Source organism: Prionailurus viverrinus, chromosome F2 (genome assembly GCF_022837055.1).
Source record: "Prionailurus viverrinus isolate Anna chromosome F2, UM_Priviv_1.0, whole genome shotgun sequence".
NCBI classification, from domain to species: domain Eukaryota; kingdom Metazoa; phylum Chordata; class Mammalia; order Carnivora; family Felidae; genus Prionailurus; species Prionailurus viverrinus.
Genome location: NC_062578.1, coordinates 17,765,983 through 17,785,363, shown reverse-complemented (window position 1 = coordinate 17,785,363; position 19,381 = coordinate 17,765,983). Strand labels below are relative to the sequence as shown.

Below are 19,381 nucleotides of genomic sequence, written 5' to 3'. Positions count from 1 at the left end.
CATAGCATATGGGGGGCACCATATGCATCCAGTTAGCAACTCTTGATTTCGGCTCAGGTAAACGATCTCATGGTTTCGTGAGTTCAAGCTCCATGTTGGGCTCTCTGCACTCACTGCGGGGAACCTGCTTGGGATTCTCTCCCTCTTTCTCTGCCCCTCGCTGCTCACACTCTCTCTGTCTCTCCCTAGATAGATAGGTAGGTAGGTAGATAGATAATTGTGTATATAGTAAAGAATACGTAGCATATGATTATTAGAATTATATGCATACTGTTCTTTTAAGGTGTATATCAAAGTTTAAAAATTCACTGGGGGGGGCACCAGGGTGGCTCAGTTGATTAACTGTCCAACTTCAGCTCAGGTCATGATCTCATGGTTCATGAGTTTGAGTCCTGCGTGGGGCTCTACGCTGACAGCTCAGAGCATGGAGCCTGCTTTGGATTCTGTATCTCCCTCTCTCTCTCTGCCCCTCCCCCCACTCACACTTTGTCTCTCTCTCTCTCTCTCAAATAAACATTAAAAAAAAAAATTTTTTTTTTAATTCATTGTCTTGGTCTTATAAATCTTAAGTAAATATTCACAACACCTACCTCTTTGTTCTTAGTTAATCTGAATATTTGTGCTTTTGAGCAATTTGGTAAAACTGAAACTATTAGCCTGTTATGTTACGGTGTCATACAGATCTTTGATTTCACGTGTTTCTGAAATAGGTTCTTTGGATTGCTAAACATTTTATATATTTTTTTACTCCTCTAAATATGTTTCTTATTAATGATTACAGTTTACTATGTAATAATAAAAGCTCTTAAATATAAAAATAAAAGCTTTCCAGAAAGGACATGAAAGCTATGTGGTGATTGGCATTATTTTTTCCCATAGATTTTTCTTTGTTGAATTCCTATAACGTGATCGCGTGCTTCAAGTGTTGCTTGACACGGTTTCCCTAATCACCCCAATTCTCTGTCACTTATCTCAGGCTTTCATCCTTGTTCATTTGTATTATAGAAATAGACTTAGTCTTTCTAGCTCCATTATCTTTTCCTGTTTCACTGTGTTCTACAGACACTACCAGAATTATTTTTTTAGAAAATAGATTTGATCATGTGAGTCTTCTGAAAGGTCTGTTCCTTATTTTCAATGGCAGTACATTAAACATGGCAGTCAAGTGTTCTTCACATTCTAATTTTAGTTTATCTTTCTCTCCCTCTTTCTTGTCCCCTGCCAGATCCTCAACTTATGCAAGTGTGTTAAAACATGGTATTTACTTGCATCCTTCCAGAGTATATGCTGCTCCTTGTACCTAAATTACTTTTCCTTCTGCCTCCTTTCGTATGTGATCATCTTTCTAGGTGCAACTTGATTTAATAGATCATCATATGTGAAGCCTTTCTATGAGCTAACATCCCTGTTCTCCCTTCTTCTATTAAAATTAGTTCTATTTAGTAAAATTTGTATTATATGTCATTAGTTTATCTCAGCCATGAAGTAATTATTACATTTTACTAAAGTTGGTTATAAGTCTGTCTTTCCTGGTAAATTATAAAATAAATTCTGTGAGGACAAGGATCACGTCTTTTTCATTGTTCATTTCCTGAAAGAAAATTTGAGTTTGGCGGCTTTAAATAATATCATCTATTATGGTTGTATTCATAAAGGCATTTAAGTGTGTGGTCATTTGAGTCAACAAATATTTAACATCTGCTTTGGACTTAATGTTGAGGAAGGTAGAGAAATAACCAAAAAAAAAAAAAAAAAAAAAATGTGTAACTTGGTTTCTTGCCTTAGGTAACTTCCTATTGTGCTGAGAAGGCAACATTAACGCATGTATAGTAATTTATGTGAAACTTAATGGAAAAAATTCCTGATTTGACTATTATTTATTTAAGTAAATGCTTAGTTCAGAGGAACAATGGGATGGAATCCTTCCTGAAAACTCAAATTGGGTTTTAGTAGATAAGTTTTAGATAGTCGAGGGATGGCCTGAACAGAGACATATAATGGCTAGAATGTTGAAGGGCAGTGCCTTAAATGTTAGGCTTAAAAAATTTATGCTTTATCCTGCAAGTAATAGTAAGCAAAATGAATGTAATGATTTAGAAAAGTTAACCTGACAGGAGACTGAGAGAGAGGTTGAAGAGGGGAAAAATTAGCAGCAGGGAAAGCGGTCAGTAAACTGTGTCTATAATCTGGGCCTGAAATTATAAGGGCCTAAACTGAGTAGGAATGAAAAGGAAGAAATGATACCAAAAACAGATCAAAAGAAAGATTTAGTAACTGGTGGAGGAAGGGAAAGGTATCCAAGGTGATGGAGAGGTTAAGAGTTTGGAAGTTGGGGAAATTGTTCTGCTGTTCAACATGTGGGACCAGTTTTTGAGGGAAAGAAAAATAATTCTTTTGAATAAGGGGATGTTAGAAAATACAGGTATAATTTCCAATAAGCATCTGTAAATAGAGGACTGGAGATTAAATGACAGGGAGATCCAATCATATGGCATTGGGAATCAACCTAAGAAGATAACATTGGGAGTGCAGTTAGTGTTATTTCTTCAACATTAAGGGAAATTGTGCCTAGTGTGATTAAATTTGTGATCTAAATTCTCAGTGCCCTTAATTTGTTGATCTTTGCAAGCACAATTTGTCTTTATAACCATCCATGTCTGTATGCCACTTAGTATAGCTAATTAAGCACATTTGGCTTTGATATAGGTCCCTGAGGCCAAATAGGTCACTATTCACCAAAAGCTTTATTTCTCTCATTAGGAAAATAACTGGTTTCAGAAATATGTTTTAGAACTGTAGGTGTATTCTTCCACTGAATTATTTTCAAGCTGAAATGACTCTCTTTTTATGCGTGGTAGTTGGAGGAAATGTGGACTGGAAGCAGATAGCAAGTATTCAGGAATCCATTGGAGAAACCAGTTCTCAAAGTGTCGTTGTTGCTGTAGATAGGTAAGGTATTTATTTTATTCCCTTTTTGAATGAATACAATTATTATTCTGTAGCATTTAGATATATTTTGCTCAGTAGTAGTAAAAAAAAAAAAAAAAAACACTATTGCCAGAATAACTTTGCTGAAGCAATTAAGACTGTATTGTGATATATTGCAATTTACATGATGAAATACCTATAATTTTTCTCTATAGATCATGGAATATAGGAAGGAGAAAAACAATATGAAAATTGAACTTAAAATAGATATTAGTGGGCATTATGGAAATGGTAATCTTGATGAAAAAGAACACATTTTATGTCTTTTATAGAAAACTAATTGCTCTTACTATCCCTGTGTGAAAATGGAAAGTGTCTTCAAGTCCTATTTGATATGACTGCATTATGAATAAATGAAGGATTTGGTGGCAATTCTCAATGCAGACTTCTTTGGAAAGGACTTTGGAATTTGTATATTGTATACACTATCAAGTATTCCTCGTATTTATTGTTTTCTAACAGTAAACCCATACTAAATGTTCTTTTGAAGGTTAGGTTTTTCTAGGTGAGTGCCCAAATATTTGAAACTTAACATTTTACATCACTGATACTTAAATTTTTTTTATTGCTTCTGATGAAACTTTAAAAAATATAACATGTATTTTTTTTTCTCGGTGCTTGGAAACTTACACTAATCCATTATTTTACTTCAGATAAAACATTTTGCTCTAAGTACAGACTGAACTAGGGTGTTCAGTGGCTACTGACCGTGGAAAACATTCCAAATATTCCATGCAACTTTTTCCTTGAAAAAGAACTCTGTAATGTCTTTTTGCTGACCTTTTTTTTTTTTAGGGGAAGGAGGTCATTTACCTTTACCTTGTGAAGGCTGAACAAAGATTGTGTGTCATCTGACATGTACTGTGTAACTTGAAGGCGTAACAACGTGCTTGGCACTTTGCAAAGTGCTTTACATGTATTATTTCATTTAACCCTTCCAGTAACCTCATGAGATGAGTAGTAGTAGTAGTAGTGTCGTTAATTTGCAAATGAGGAAATGGAGACAGAGGGGGATCAAATAACTTGCTCATCCCCACAGTTAATCTTGTCTTATTATTGTGATAACCGTTTCATCCACAGAGAATTTGAGGAGTGGTGCCAGGACATACGTTCAGGCAGCATATCTCTTGAGTGTACACTCTTATCCTCTCCACCTCTCTGCCTGCATGTACAACTGTAGAACAGTGTAATGTCTCCCCTTCTGCCATCACGGTAGCTTTTTTCCAAATTATTTTCTGGACTTGCAAAAAATCCTCTTCACTATCATTATGAGAATCTCTTCAGGCAAGAGTCAACATTTTACCTATTTGTTTCCATAGTATATTTTATATGACCATACCAAGTTCTAATTTACCTATACATCCACTGTTTGTTGCAGGGAGACATGTCTCTCATTTGAACAAATGATATGCCTCTCCATTTTAAGAATTTAAGTATATTTTAGAGGATTCTTAACACAAATTCTTTCTATTAGTACTTTGTTGTCTCAAATTCATCATCGCCAGATAACTTCTATGACCATAAATCCAATGTCCAACTTTATACAAAACCTCAATATTGAAATTTTAGCTCATAGAGAAAGCATTAAAAGTGACGTCTTTGATTTTATTATAAGATTATATTCTTATTTGGTGCCTTTCACTTTCTCATTAAATTTCTTCTGTTTCTGAATATATGAGTTTATTTTCACATGTAATATCCTGACTCTAATTCATAAGCCAAGTCATTTAGATAACCTAGATATTCAAGACAGTGATGCAAATATTGTCAGGCATCACCCTGGAAAGTTCTGTACTTGTCTGCAAAAAGTAATTTTCTTGTCCTTAGGCCTGTTGTTATGAATAATCTGTTATGACAAGTAAAGAAGTAAACATGAATAATCAAAGTAGCTCTTTTTTGCTTAATTATGTATAGCTTCTGTTTCTTAACAGAAAACGTATATGATTCTATTAAAAGCTGTAAGATGGGTATCTGAATTCCACAAAGCTTCAGAATAACATTCCTTCCAAGGTCTCTAATTTTTTCATGTGGAAGAGACAAAGGACACCCTTTGGAGGACCCACATGCCCTGGGGCATGCGTGTTCCCCTAATGTAAAAGGAACCAAGGGCATATAGGCAAATACTCTTGCTATGGTAAGCAAGAAGCGGGATCAAAGCTGCGGAGTCTGTCACACTAAAACACTGACTTCCAAACTACCTCTTGGAATGCATTTTTGCCTTTTGGAGCGTCACAATGGAGACTGATTAATTTATTATTTAAAATGAAAGTTGTCCCATTCAACCTCAGACATCTCCATTAAAAATCTGTGATTTGTGTTTGTTAGCTCTTGTAACTTGGGCTTTGAATATGATGGAACAAATAATATATGTAAAATTGTTTCATTCTATTAAAATTTCTCCTACATAAAAAATAAAAAGTGAAAGTTTTAAGATGATAAAATTTTCTCCACTTTTGTTTTAGGAATCCCAAACCATTAGAATTTAGGAGAATATGGGCTGTTTAATCTATAGTACCTGATCCTTAGGATTTGCTAGGGTAGAATTTGTTAGACATTGCTAAACTAGACCAGGTTAGTGAGTATTACTAACCTGTGCAGGAATAGGTTTTGTCTAGGAATGATTTACTGCTAAAAGTGAAAAAACAGTACCATAGTTTTTGTTTTTATTAACTTTAAGCACACCAAATCTAGCTTTATACTGGCCCATCTCACACTTTGGAACATTCTGTCACCTATCAGAAAATACATGTAGCTCATCCCCAACTGTATTTGCTCACAAGCATCTTCCAGTTAGGTCTAAGAAATAAGTGTTACCTCTGATATTTTCACTGTGAAAACTTTTTACATAATACAGTAATTTAGTCTGCCTCTTTAGTGCATACAGTTTAACATGTATGTGATTCAGAATCTGCAGGTTTTGTCCCCCCCCCCTTTTTTTTTGTGTTGCCACAGTGCTTTCATTTTGTGGATGAAGCAGTAATCTATTCTATTTTCCTGCTAGTACTTTTCAGAGCATGTCTTTTAATATTAACACACAAGGTTCTCATGCGTCTGTCCTTTGCTTTTCATACAGGGAATGTAGAGTCCATTTCCTAGACTGATTTTGTGAAACATAGCTCTGTTCTCCTGCCTTAGTTTATGAAGGCTTAACTTTAAATGCCTCCACAGACTTCTGTGCTCTACTGTATGGCTTATCTGTAGTGGAGCATTACTAGACATAGAGTGACCCCTCAGAGGCTACCAAAGTGAGTAGGAATTTGAATGCCCTTTTTCAGGATGCATGCTCCCCCTAACTTCTCCTGTCACCCTGAGTCTATAGAACCTGTCTGATTGCTACTGGTATTTCCCTGTTCTTGTTCACCATTATTTCAGGGCCTTCAGAGAATTTGTTGCTTCTTTCCCCTGTAGTTGCATATAATCTCCCTCTCTGCTTCTGTTCTTTGTCCCTTTTACTCTTTGCCATATGCTTCCTTCTCAGTTAAAGAAATTTTTTTCTTCCTTTTCCTGTTGTTTCTCCTGTATACTATCTAATTTTTATATGTCTCTGTTTGTGGTATTTTTTTTTAATAGCCATTACCTATGAGAATACAGTAGTTTGAGAAATCAGCTAATGACATTTATAATGTGCACTCTAGCAGTTTTCATTTTTGTTCATGTGAGAACTTTGTAGGCTTTGTATATTTTTAGTTTCTGAATTCAGTCTATCCACTGGATTAAATGGGGACTTACTATTCTATTTTTTCCTCCAGATTGTGTTCTCAGCCAGATCTTTGAAGTATTGTTTTGTTCTGACAAGAGCAGCAGAGGAAGTTTTAAAATATCCCTTTAGCAGATCAGTTTCTGAGTTATCATCTTGTCAGTTTTTAGGCTGTTTTTCCTGTCGTGTTTTTGTTACTCATTGCCAGAACACGTGGAAAGACATTCAAGGGCACTAAGGTTAAAAAACCATTATATATTCAGAACATGGATATAGTGGACATAATAGGAAAAAAACAATAAATTTTAAATGCTCATGTTTTGCTCAGGTTAAGTGTGAGGTAATACAGCAAAGTAGTTAAGAGAGTGGATTCTGGAGTGTGCCCGTCTTGGTTTGAATCTTGGCTGTAGCACTTACAAGTTCTGTGACGTTGAGGAAGTTATTAAAATACCTTTATGTGTCAGTTTCTATGTTGATAAAATTGAAAGTCTACAAATACCCACTTCACAAAGTATTTGTGATTATTAAATGAGTAGATACATATAAAACACTTAGAATAGTACCCACCTTGTAATTGTTGGTAGCCATCACTGTCACTATGATTACTTTTATTTCTAAGTTTAATATTTGACCTGCTCCCGCCTTTAAGGTTTCCATTTTGTCATGCAAAGCCTACGGTACACAATTTAAATTGAATATCAGTTCATCCTGGAAGTCACATCGAACCCTCGGTTACAAACCCAGAGGATGGGTAAAAATGCAGACTTTTAAAAGAGGGCTAATATAGTAGATTTATGCTGAAATCTTCTATGAAACTTTGAAACAAAAATTGCTGAGTGAAGAAAGCTGGGCAAAGCTGGACAGCATATCTTAACTCTAAATATTTGAATTTTCTAAGAAAAGTTATTTAGCCACTTCTTGGTTAAACGATTGGAGACTACTTTACAAGTTTCTCTTAAATTGCTTGTAATTTAACATAAATGAGTTTTCTAACCAAACATATGATACTTGTAAAAAAGTCGAAATTTCCATTTTAAGAATGTGTTTAATGCTAGTAGATAATCAGGAAAAATGAAAAACCTTCTGTTTTGTAGTGTGCCAATGTTTAATTCGTTTTACAAATTGGTATTTTTTTATTCTTAGAGTTTCATGAGATACCCATCTAGTGTTTATAAATTTACTAGTAAAATTACAACGATATATTCTTACTCATATTACTGAATACGAAGGAGGGACGGAGGAACATCCAAACTATACTTGTTATTAAACTATATGATAAAATATTCATTTGACTACCTGATGTTTTTGTTCCCTTAAAACAGATTTAAAGTAGCTAATACCTCAGGCTACTTACTTCTGAATTGATGTAGCAGAAGTCAGACTTTATAAATTTTTGAATTATGGTTTTCTTTCTTTAGAATATTTACAGGGTCAACAAGGCTAGATGGAAATGCTATTGGTAAGTATATACATTTATTTCACTTACAAATTGGTTTTTTGGCTAAAAAAAACTTGAAAGCTGAAAAAATATATATCTGTTTATATTATAGTGGATTTTGTCCGTTGGCTCTGTGCTGTGTCTATGGATGAATTACTTTCCACTACACACCCAAGAATGTTTAGTCTACAGAAAATAGTAGAAATATCATATTACAACATGGGAAGAATAAGACTGCAGTGGTCTCGAATTTGGGAAGTTATTGGTGATCATTTTAATAAGGTATTTGAATAATTAGAAGATACGCTTACATTTGTAATATGTTTCGTGTTTTGAAATTCCTTATAATGTAATTGAGGCTTTTTCCTATTCTAGCTTTTCTAAATTACATTTTTCTAATTGAAAATAGAAAACCGTTTGAATCCTGTTTTTCTTTTTAGAAGTGATTACCTTAAGTTTTAAGAATTTAGTTAAAGTGTATTTTTCTTGTTGAGAAATATTATCAGTACACCTAGTGTCTTTGTGGAGAATCTTAGGATTTACCTGTCTATGCTATGAGTTCTATACTTTTTCTAAAAGAAAAATGAAGAGATGGATTTTCACTGCTGACAATAGCACCCTATATTTCTGTTGCCATTACAGGTTGGCTGTAATCCTAATGAAGATGTAGCTATTTTTGCAGTAGACTCCTTGAGGCAATTGTCAATGAAGTTCTTAGAGAAAGGGGAGCTTGCTAATTTCAGATTCCAGAAGGATTTCTTAAGACCTTTTGAACATATAATGAAACGAAACAGGTATTACATTTGTTGAATTGCTTAATATCATAAAAATACTTTATTATTTTCCACAGAAGGGGGAGAAACAGAAGAAAGGAAAAAAAACTGATGGGTTTTATCTGTGTGTATATCCACGCAATTATATTAATATTTTAGGTCCCCAACAATTCGAGATATGGTTGTACGTTGTATAGCACAGATGGTTAATTCTCAAGCTGCTAACATTCGGTCCGGATGGAAGAACATTTTCTCTGTGTTTCATCTAGCTGCATCTGATCAAGATGAAAGCATAGTGGAACTTGCATTCCAAACAACAGGGCACATTGTCAGTGAGTATTCTTCTGGCTGTGTTCAAGTTAAAAACAAAACAAAAAAATGTGTTCCAGAGATAATACAAGTGTAAGATTATGGACCTGTTATGGCTTTAAGTTTACTAAATTTTGCCTGTAGAAACAGAGTAAATAATGACTGTAATACTGTTATTATTATAGTTAACATTTATTGAACGTTTACTGTATGGCAAACACAATAACGTACTCTGAATGTGTTTCCTTCAGTCTTCACAACAGCTCTATGAGATAAGTATTTTCATTATCCCCTTTTTAATAGGTCAGGAAACTCGGGCCCAGTGAGGTTAGGGTGAATGATGGAGTTGGGATTCAAAGCCAGGGAAAGGTTTTTGACCACTATGTTACACAGCCTCCTTTGACTGTAAAGGAGAATGAAATACTTAGGATGTAAGTTAAGCCTGATTGAAAGATAATGATGACCATTATCATTTTTTATAGATTAAGAAACTGAAATACAGATGGGTTAAATGTAATTCAAGATCTGCTGATTCAGTACCTACTGTGTACTGTCACTGCATTAGGTGCTGGGTTTATAGTGTAAACAGAACACAGACCTGTGTCCCTGTCCCCTACTACTCAAAGCAGTCAAGTAAGCGGTGATGACAGACGTGACGCCATGTCTGTTAGACATCGAAACCCTTAACCGTTAAGTATGCTCTACATCTAGGGGTTGATGTTTTTTTGTTGCAGGTAAGAATAATTGAAAAATTATAATTATCTTGATATATTTTCCACCCTTTTAGCTCTTGTGTTTGAAAAACACTTTCCAGCGACCATTGATTCTTTCCAGGATGCAGTGAAGTGTTTGTCTGAATTTGCGTGCAATGCAGCTTTCCCAGACACAAGTATGGAAGCAATTCGACTTATTCGCCATTGTGCAAAATATGTGTCTGATAGACCTCAGGTATAGCGTCATTTAGTAAACAAAATTATGCTGAGTATTTATTTCCATTCTGAGATAGAAGTTTATTTGGGAATCCAGGGTATATGAAGCATTTATTTTTCAGTAAACCCCAAAATTATCTAAGCTTGATTCTTACTGAAGTGTTTAGAAATGACAGCTATTATTTATTAAAGGTGTCAGGTGTTTTTCTGAGTATTTCACATGTATTAACTTGTTTAGTCTTCTATACTTTATGGGATAGGTAGTGTTTATAGCCCCATACAGATAAGGCATCTGAGGCCAGAGAAGTTAAAAAAATGTCTCCATGGTTGCAGGGCTAGTAAAGGAGACCTAGGGTTTGAACCAAGCCTATGTTTTTAGCCATTTCTGTATACTGTTCCCTACATGTTGTGCTGTGCAGTACTGAGGTTGACTGTCTGGGTGATTGTAGGCTTAAACAGTGAAGTAAAAGGTCAAATTGGCTGCCAGCCTTATCTTGCGTATCTGAATCTGTCTCTGTAACTGTCATCAAGAAAAGTGGTACATTACAGAAAGATTTTACTGCACACCAACTTGGACCTATGGGGTGCTTAGTACTTTTTACATACATCAACTCATTTGACCTTCACACTTCCCAGGGGTGGTTAGTGTGGCTGCATGGTGTCATAACCATGAAATGATAAAAATGGAAACCTGATTTAACCTGGCGTAAAAAGCAGAAAAGCTGGTGTCAGAGTTGAAGCTGAAACCAACTTTTGGATTCTAGTCCAGTGCTCTTTTTAAGCAGTTGTAATCTCCATCTTTTTATACATTGTTATTTATCAAAGTGCTGACTTTGAATTTGTAAAACATTTAAAAAATTTGTTTGGTGAAATATTGTACAGGTGTTATATTTTGCCTTAAGTATATCTACCTTTCTTCTTGAAGGCTTTCAAGGAATACACAAGCGATGATATGAATGTGGCGCCTGAAGACAGGGTGTGGGTGAGAGGATGGTTCCCAATTCTCTTTGAGTTATCCTGTATCATCAACAGATGCAAATTAGATGTAAGAACCAGGTAACAATCAGTGTTTGTAACTACAATTTTGAAAGGCTCATTTTGACTTAAATTAACTTTTCTCATGTGAACACAAATTCGATAGTTAAAGGCCCTAAGTCCGTCGTAAGTCAGGTGTTTTATCAGTATAGCAATTATTAGACAGATTTTAAAATATGTTAAATGGAGCAACAGTAAAAATGGAAATACATTACTTTTCCTTAACATTTTCTTATAGCATCCTACTTTGAGTTTTAGCTTCTGTGTTCATTTGTTCACACATTCTATCTTTTCATATGTTTGTTTCCAATTAGAAATTGAAGTTAGTGGCAAAATTTATTTTATTTCCTGATGAATGCTAGAAGAATCTCCAAATGCACACGCTTGGTGGATTTTAGATAAAGAACCATTTCTCTTTGAAGACTGGTCAGTAACAGTTTTGAATAATGTAGGTCTATTAAAAAGAAGTGAGATCTTTCAAAAATACATTCTCATTAAAAGATCTATATGAATGTATAGTCCATTTGCAAAGAAACGATTATGGATGTAATGTAACTGGATAAGCATTCAGTATGTACTTCTCATGTTACAGCTCCTGTCAATCCCATAGTAAAATTTTTATCATAACTACCTTTTTGACTGCCAGATTGAAATTGCCAGTTTGTATATCCTGTTATCTGTCAACAAGTGCTTGAGGCATCATGAGTTCAATTTTGTGTTTAAATAAATTCCTTCTTTTATGTATCCCATCTTCTTTTTAGGGAGAATCATTAGTCATTTCGGCAATTAACTCCATTGGATTTTTAAACTATACCGGTAGTACATACAAACTTATAACATATCAATGATAGAACTATAATGAAGGAATGAATTTCTCCTTCCTCACTTTATGCCACAACCAGCCTCATCCCCATCCAAGGTTAAGTGTGATACATATCCTAAGAAACTTCATTTTTATTTGTTATAAAAAGAGATTTTTATAAAATTAGGTTAAGTAATCCAAAATAAGACTCAAACCTTGGGAATTTGTCAGAGAATTTAGTAATCATAAGAACTTATACAGCATTTTATTTTGCATTTAGGCATTGAAGATTATTTGGCAGTGGACCTGTTAGGAGCTTGATAAACTTCAAGATAACCCCTGATTCATATTAATCTAAATTATTAAGATTTACAGTTTTCTGTTGTCCAGCCACCTCAGTGGAGCAACCAACATATCATGATGGACAAGTCTTATAAACTCAGTACCCCCTCACTGCCCTTGTTTGTTTGTAGAAATTTATTTGACAAAGGACCTACCTGCTTTCTTAGCTTTTGAGCCTGTCCTTGTCTGGGATCATCCTGCTTTCCTTCTTGCCATATCCCATGTTCAGATAATGGATGAGTTTTAGTTGTTAAAGAGAAGAGAAGATATATATTCTAGCTAGTAAAGGAGAGGAAAAATATGAGTAAACTTTGTTCAGTAATGGCTTTTTCTTATTTCATTCCAGGATTTGTAAGGGCTGATATGTAGACTACATTTAAAAATGTAGTACCATGGAGGAACATGGGTGGCTCAGTCAATTAAAGGCCCAACTCTTGATTTTGGCTCAGGTCATGATCTCATGGTTGTGAAATCAAACACCACGTCAGCTCCACACTGAGCGTGGAGCCTGCTAAAGATTCTTTGTCTCTCCCTCTGCCCCTCTTCCCCACTCATGCACACTCTCTCTCTCACTAAAATGTAATGCCATGATTTGTGTAACAGATTAATTACACAGTACTTTCACGTATGTTTTTATTTGATTGCCTCAAAATTCTATGGATTTAGGATTGGTTCATTAACCTAGGGTCTCAAACACTATTTTTCCCTATATCAGCAACTTAAGTATTGCTTTCAAAAAGACTTCTTGAACAGTGAAAATCCTTGGAAGCCTCTGTGGATTTGTGTTTGCTTTCGGGGCCTGGAAGAAACAGGATTCCTCTTACCCTAGCTGTGGGAGTTGGCATCCAGTTACTTAGAGTGGGAAGAAATGGATTTCAAGCTCAGGAGATGGAGGAAAAAGGAGCCTTGTTCTGTTGTAGGGAAACAAGGAGTTTTGATAGGCTTCTCCCACAGAAGAGAGGGTGTTTCTTCTGTAGGAATTTGTTTACTACGGTTTCCTTACGTTTCGTTATATACATTAGCTATCTTATGGGTCAGATAAAGTGCTGTGAACTTACTGTAGTACCAAACTACTACTATGTTACTTCACATGTTTATTTAACAAATATTTATTTAGAGCCTGTTATGTGCCAGACTTGTACAAGGCCTGGAGGTAGCACAGCAGTAAATGAGCTGGACTGTGAACCAGTCCTTACGGAGTCTTTCAGAGAAAATTTTATTATGGCTTATCATCAGACATTTTAGAGAAAATTTTGTAATGGCTTATCATCAGACTTTTTAAAATATAAGCCTTTTCTAAATGGAGGGATACCTATATTTTGTTAGAAGAAAATAACATATAGAGAAAAGATCAAGCTTTTTAATGGTTACCTGAAGGCATTATTATTTAGAGGAAGATAATAAAGAATCAGGAAGACAATGTTGAGTTTTAGTTTTAACACTTAAACAAAAGATAGTGAATGTGATACTAAGCAGTTTATTCAATAGATACTTACTGTGTGCCTCATGGGTGACAGGCATTGCTCTGTGCCTAGAATACGGTGGGCAGCAAACCACTCACATGAATGTCATAGTCAGTCAGTTTTATAATTCCTTTTGTTTACAGATGCTATATGAACAATTATAGTGTTAGCTAAAAAGTCCTATAAATTTTCCAGAACTTCATTTTATGATGATCTTTTGCAATCTTTATTACCTTTTACAACTTTTAAATGTGGGAAGGGTAGGGTGGGAGTGAAGGAAAGATGAAATAAAACATTTTAAGGCCAAGGCTTTTGGAGTTTTTCCCTACAAAATGCATCCTAAAGAAACCTAGTTTATAGCTGAAATTTCCTTTTTTTTTTTTAAACGTTTATTTATTATTGAGAGACCGAGAGACACATGAGCATGAGCAGGGGAGGGTTAGAGAGAGTGGGAGACACAGAGTCTGAAGCAGGCTCCAGGCCCTGAGCTGTCAGCACAGAGCCCGACGCGGGGCTTGAACTCACGTACTGTGAGATCATAACCTGAGCCGAAGTTGGTCGCCTAACCAACTGAGCCACCCAGGCACCCCTATAGCTGAAATTTCTTAAAATTGAATATCACGTGTTAGTTTAAAACTATTTCTAAACTTTTTCACTAGCTTTATGAACTCTGAAAACTATTTTAAGAGGGGAATCTGATGCAGCATGCTTTTTTGTATTCCAGTGTTTCTACTTGTGTTTTATCATTTTAGGGGTTTAACAGTAATGTTCGAAATAATGAAAACTTATGGCCACACTTACGAAAAACACTGGTGGCAGGATTTATTTAGAATTGTTTTCAGAATCTTTGACAACATGAAATTACCAGAACAGCAGACAGAGGTAAGAGAAAATGAAATTTTATTTAACACAGTCAAGTTAAAAGGTTCTTAATACTTTCCCTAATACAGTTTACTATTTCAAATTAAGGACACGGAAAAGAAAAAAAACTAGAGAATTTTTCATTATAATAAAAGGTATGTCTTTATAAATAAAGAACAGTATTTGGGGATAGAACTGAGTTAATGAATTGGTTGTTTTCAGTGACTTCTGGTTTCTTTTTTCTTTTACAAAACATTTTTTTAAAAAATCTTATTTCTGAGAGAGAGAGTACGAGCAGGGGTCGGGGGGCAGAGAGAGAGAGGGATACACAGAATCCGAAGCAGGCTCCAGGCTCTGGGCTGTCAGCATATAGCCCGACATGGGCCTCAAACTCACAAAATGCGAGTTTATGACCTGAGCTGAAGTCGGACGTTTAACCAACTGAGCCACCCAGATGCCCTTGGTTTCTTTTTTTCATTTTAATATTGTCACAACTACAAATACCAGTTATCTTCTTTTAGCATTCATAGTGACCTCTTATTCTGAAGTGAATAAAGAATACATAGTGATGTCTTATTTTATTTCAATGTATTTTACTACAAACCAATTATAGTATGCATTTCAGTAAATGTAGGGAAGAGAGAGCCTCAAGTTTTCTTATTTTGTCTCATACAGCTATATTAAATGCAAACTTTGGGGGCTCTCTGGCCTGTACAAAGTTTTACTTTAGATCTGTGTTTTTTAAATCTACAGGTAGACTCTTACTTAAAAAGTCTTATTAAGTAGACAGATGTATATGCACTGTCACAAAACTGTATATGAAAATATCAGTCCATATTAGTCTTTATATACTTGAGAAAAATAAATTCTTTACTTTGTATGGCCTTATTCACCATTTACGGTATTTTCAAGAACCATACTTCACAAAAGTTTTATTTTAAATTTATGCTAAACCCATTTGGATAAATTCTTATCATTTTCTTCTTGTTTATTTCTCTTTTATATTCTGTCATATTCTAGAGCAAGGCCAGCTGTTGTTATTCATGCATATTGTTTTGAGAAGTCATAATGTTAATAGCAAGATGATTCAGTGGTAATTTTTTATAATCAAAAATAATGCAAAAAATAGTTAAAGTATTTTATATATAGATGGTTATGGAACAGTGGAGAAAAATAGATCTCGTACTGAGTTGAAGTGAATGGAATATTCTAGAGGGAAGTGAGTGCTCTGAAAGGAACGTGAACAGACTTAGCTTTTAAATATGCAAAATTTTTTTCTTGAATTCTGGTGGTTGATGAATGGTCTGACCTTCTTTTAACAACTTTTCCCCCTAGAAAGCTGAATGGATGACTACAACTTGTAATCATGCACTTTATGCAATTTGTGATGTGTTCACCCAGTATTTAGAAGTACTCAGTGATGTACTTTTGGATGATATTTTTGCCCAGCTCTACTGGTGTGTGCAGCAAGGTAGGTCTATAGCAGATAGTGACACAAAGTGTTAAATATGGCCCTGGCAATACATAAATGAATTGCTCTTTTCTTTTCTAGACAATGAGCAGTTAGCACGATCTGGTACAAACTGCTTAGAGAATGTTGTTATTCTGAATGGTGAGAAGTTTACCCTAGAAATCTGGGATAAAACTTGTAACTGCACACTGGATATCTTCAAAACCACAATCCCACATGCGTAAGAAGATTTTTTACAACTTTGTATATTGAATGATCGAACTAAAAAGTTTCATAGTAACTAGTGATTTCTTATAACAGAAATCCTTTTAAAAATACCTCAGTGTTCCATGAATTTGCATTTATTGCAAATCAGACTCCTGTAAGCCATAACAAATACAAATACTTGAATTAGATTATTTATAAACCAGACCCTTGAGTCTGATTGGTCATGTGGTTATTGGTCACATTGAAGTGATTCTACTTGTACAAGGTTTTAATTATCCAGATTAAAGCAAGCAGTGGTTTTGGATTGGGGGGTGAAAAACTCAACATATATTTCAGTTACTGTAGATTTAATAATCTAAGGAAAATTAATTTGCAAATATATTTTACAGTTAATTGTCATCTTATGATGGATTAGTTTGGAATTGTAGTGAAGGAGTTTTTATCAGTGGAGAGACCAAGACATAGTGTCACTAAATGACTAATAAATAGCACCTGGATTATTTGTACAACATAATTGAATTTACTTACCAGCTCAGCTTCTGGGGCTCTCTGACCTGCACAAATCTACTACTTTTAAATCTGCTGAATAAGATGATTTAAAGCATACTTAAAACATCTTATTAAGTAGGCACATGTATATGTATTTGTATGTGTATAAAACTTACATGAAAACTATGATTCACATTTTTAAACATCATAAACTTTTTCTTGTCATGAGTTAAGTATATTTGCGCTGACATGATCCCCTTCTAAGTATCCTAATAAAATAGGACATCAGAAGTTAAACAAAAGGGACACACCTCTAGGAAAGCAGTCTGTAGGTGGTCATACACTGAAGGGACAACTGTTGGTCAGATTTTCTTATTTTTTTGGTACACGTTTTGTTGGAGCAACCTACCTGACAGATGACCCATTTTTGTGAGTTTATCTGTAGCCCTTATGTCAAAAGATGGTATGAATTCTTGCCTAGCCATTTTCCCTTTGAAGTCTTCACAAAAACCAGTCAGGCTGAACTTTCTTTTTTTGTTGTTTTTTTTTTTTTTAATTTTTTTTTTTTCAACGTTTATTTATTTTTGGGACAGAGAGAGACAGAGCATGAATGGGGGAGGGGCAGAGAGAGAGGGAGACACAGAATCGGAAACTGGCTCCAGGCTCTGAGCCATCAGCCCAGAGCCTGACTCGGGGCTCGAACTCCCGGACTGCAAGATCGTGACCTGGCTGAAGTCGGACGCTTAACCGACTGCGCCACCCAGGCGCCCTTCTTTTTTTGTTTTTAAGAACTGCTTCTGTTTTGGGGCGCCTGGGTGGCTCGGTCGGTTAAGTGTCCGACTTCAGCTCAGGTCATGATCTCACGGTCCGTGAGTTTGAGCCCCACATCGGGCTCTGTGCTGACCCCTCAGAGCCTGGAGCCTGTTTCAGATTCTGTTTCTCCCTCTCTCTCTGCCCCTCCGCTGTTCATGCTCTGTCTCTCTCTGTCTCAAAAATAAATAAACGTTAAAAAAAAAATTAAGAAAAATACGTTAAAAAAAAAAAAAGAACTGCTTCTGTTTTAGTTTATTGAACTACACATTCAAGTTAAGGTACGTGATCTTAAAGATCATCTAATAAGCATTTCTTCATAGAAACTGTGCCAGAGTTCTTTCTATATGGAACTGAAATGATGTCTCTAGCCCCTATCTACCCAATTCCCAGGAGCTCCTGCTTCTCACAAGCAAGAACTTGGGCCTTAATCATCTTTCTATTCCAAGTACCCAATCCAGGGGTGGCAAGTCATTTCCCCTTTGGGGCCAAATTTTATTTCACTTATTGTTATACATTAAAAAAAAAAAAAATAGAATCAGGGCGCCTGAGTGGCGCAGTCAGTTAAGCGTCCAACTCTTGATCTCGGCTCAGGTCATGATCTCACAATTCATGAGTTTGAGTACTGCGCCAGCCTCTGTGCTGACAACATGGAGCCTGCTGGGGATTCTCTTTCTCTCTCTGTGCCCCTCCCCCACTTGCTCTCGAGTATGCACGTGCTTGCTCTCTGTCTTTCAAATAAATAAACTTTAAAAGAATAGAATCTAAAGAGTTCTATGAATTTCTTAAAAGTCTCAAACTTTTCTCAGTCTCAGTTTATAGAGAATATTTAATGGCATTAATACTTAGTATAAAGTTTTTGAAACTTTTCAGAAGTAGTTTTTGGGTTTGTTTTTTTAAAATGATGACCAGAGTACCCTTGTAATTATGCTAGTTAATTGTTTCCTGGAGGTACATATTTTAAACTTTTCACTAGATTTTTTTTTAGTAAGTTGTTTTTAGCAGTAATCAAAGAAGGATTATATTGTTTTTGGCATATTTTTGTGACTTTTTTCTGCCTGTTTGAAAACATGTTGGATGTGTCCTGTTCCATACTTTCAATGACTGGTGTGATTTTGGTATTTTAAAGGCTCTTGACCTGGCGTCCCTCTTCTGGAGAAACTGCTCCCCCACCTCTGTCTCCTGTGAGTGAAAAGCAGCTGGTAAGTTTTCATAAATAAGGCATATTTAAAATTGTTTTTGAGAAGTAATTTTCTGATGGGCCGAATTCTTTTATATGAGTCCAGGTATAGCATAGGGGCACGTGGGTGACTCAGTCGGTTAAGCATTAACTTTGGCTCAGGTCATGATCTCACAGTTTGTGGGTTCGAGCCCCATGTTGGGCTCTGTCCTGACAGCTCAGAGCCTAGAGCCTGCTTTGGATTCTTTGTCTCCTTCTCTCTCTGGTCCTCCCCCTCTCGTATGCTCTCTCTCTAAAATAAATATTAAAAAAACTTTTTTTTTAATTAAAAAAAATAAAAAGATGGCATAAATGTACTGTGCAGAGAATTCTTAGGTTAAATTTCATGGTGGTGAATTTCCCAGGTGGCTAAAATTTATTTCTGTAAGTGCCATGAAGGAGGTATTTTAAATTATTTTATAATACAGGTGGTCTGAGACATAGAGTAATATAATGTCCAGAGTTTTAAGAGGCAGGTATGAGGTTATGTAAAAGGATTTCCATGCCAAGCTAAAGACATTATTGGGTATTTATTTTAAACTTTTAAT

At 35.3% G+C, this 19,381-nt stretch overlaps 1 protein-coding gene across 5 annotated transcripts in view; it reads left to right on the top strand.

Moving 5' to 3' along the window:
• The window catches only part of ARFGEF1 (ADP ribosylation factor guanine nucleotide exchange factor 1), a 149,043-nt gene that overhangs the window by 110,445 nt on the left and 19,217 nt on the right, over nucleotides 1–19,381 (top strand). For all 5 annotated transcript variants that reach the window (XR_007148496.1, XM_047841934.1, XM_047841937.1 and 2 more), the window contains 11 exons: nucleotides 2,859–2,949; nucleotides 8,104–8,144; nucleotides 8,236–8,405; nucleotides 8,766–8,917; nucleotides 9,056–9,228; nucleotides 9,993–10,153; nucleotides 11,060–11,190; nucleotides 14,529–14,658; nucleotides 15,973–16,108; nucleotides 16,190–16,328; nucleotides 18,744–18,816. Coding sequence is in view for 4 of the 5 variants with exons in the window: in XM_047841934.1 (XP_047697890.1) it covers nucleotides 2,859–2,949; nucleotides 8,104–8,144; nucleotides 8,236–8,405; nucleotides 8,766–8,917; nucleotides 9,056–9,228; nucleotides 9,993–10,153; nucleotides 11,060–11,190; nucleotides 14,529–14,658; nucleotides 15,973–16,108; nucleotides 16,190–16,328; nucleotides 18,744–18,816 (1,397 nt within the window). In the remaining variant the exon portion in view is untranslated. The remainder of the gene's footprint in view (nucleotides 1–2,858; nucleotides 2,950–8,103; nucleotides 8,145–8,235; nucleotides 8,406–8,765; nucleotides 8,918–9,055; nucleotides 9,229–9,992; nucleotides 10,154–11,059; nucleotides 11,191–14,528; nucleotides 14,659–15,972; nucleotides 16,109–16,189; nucleotides 16,329–18,743; nucleotides 18,817–19,381) is intronic.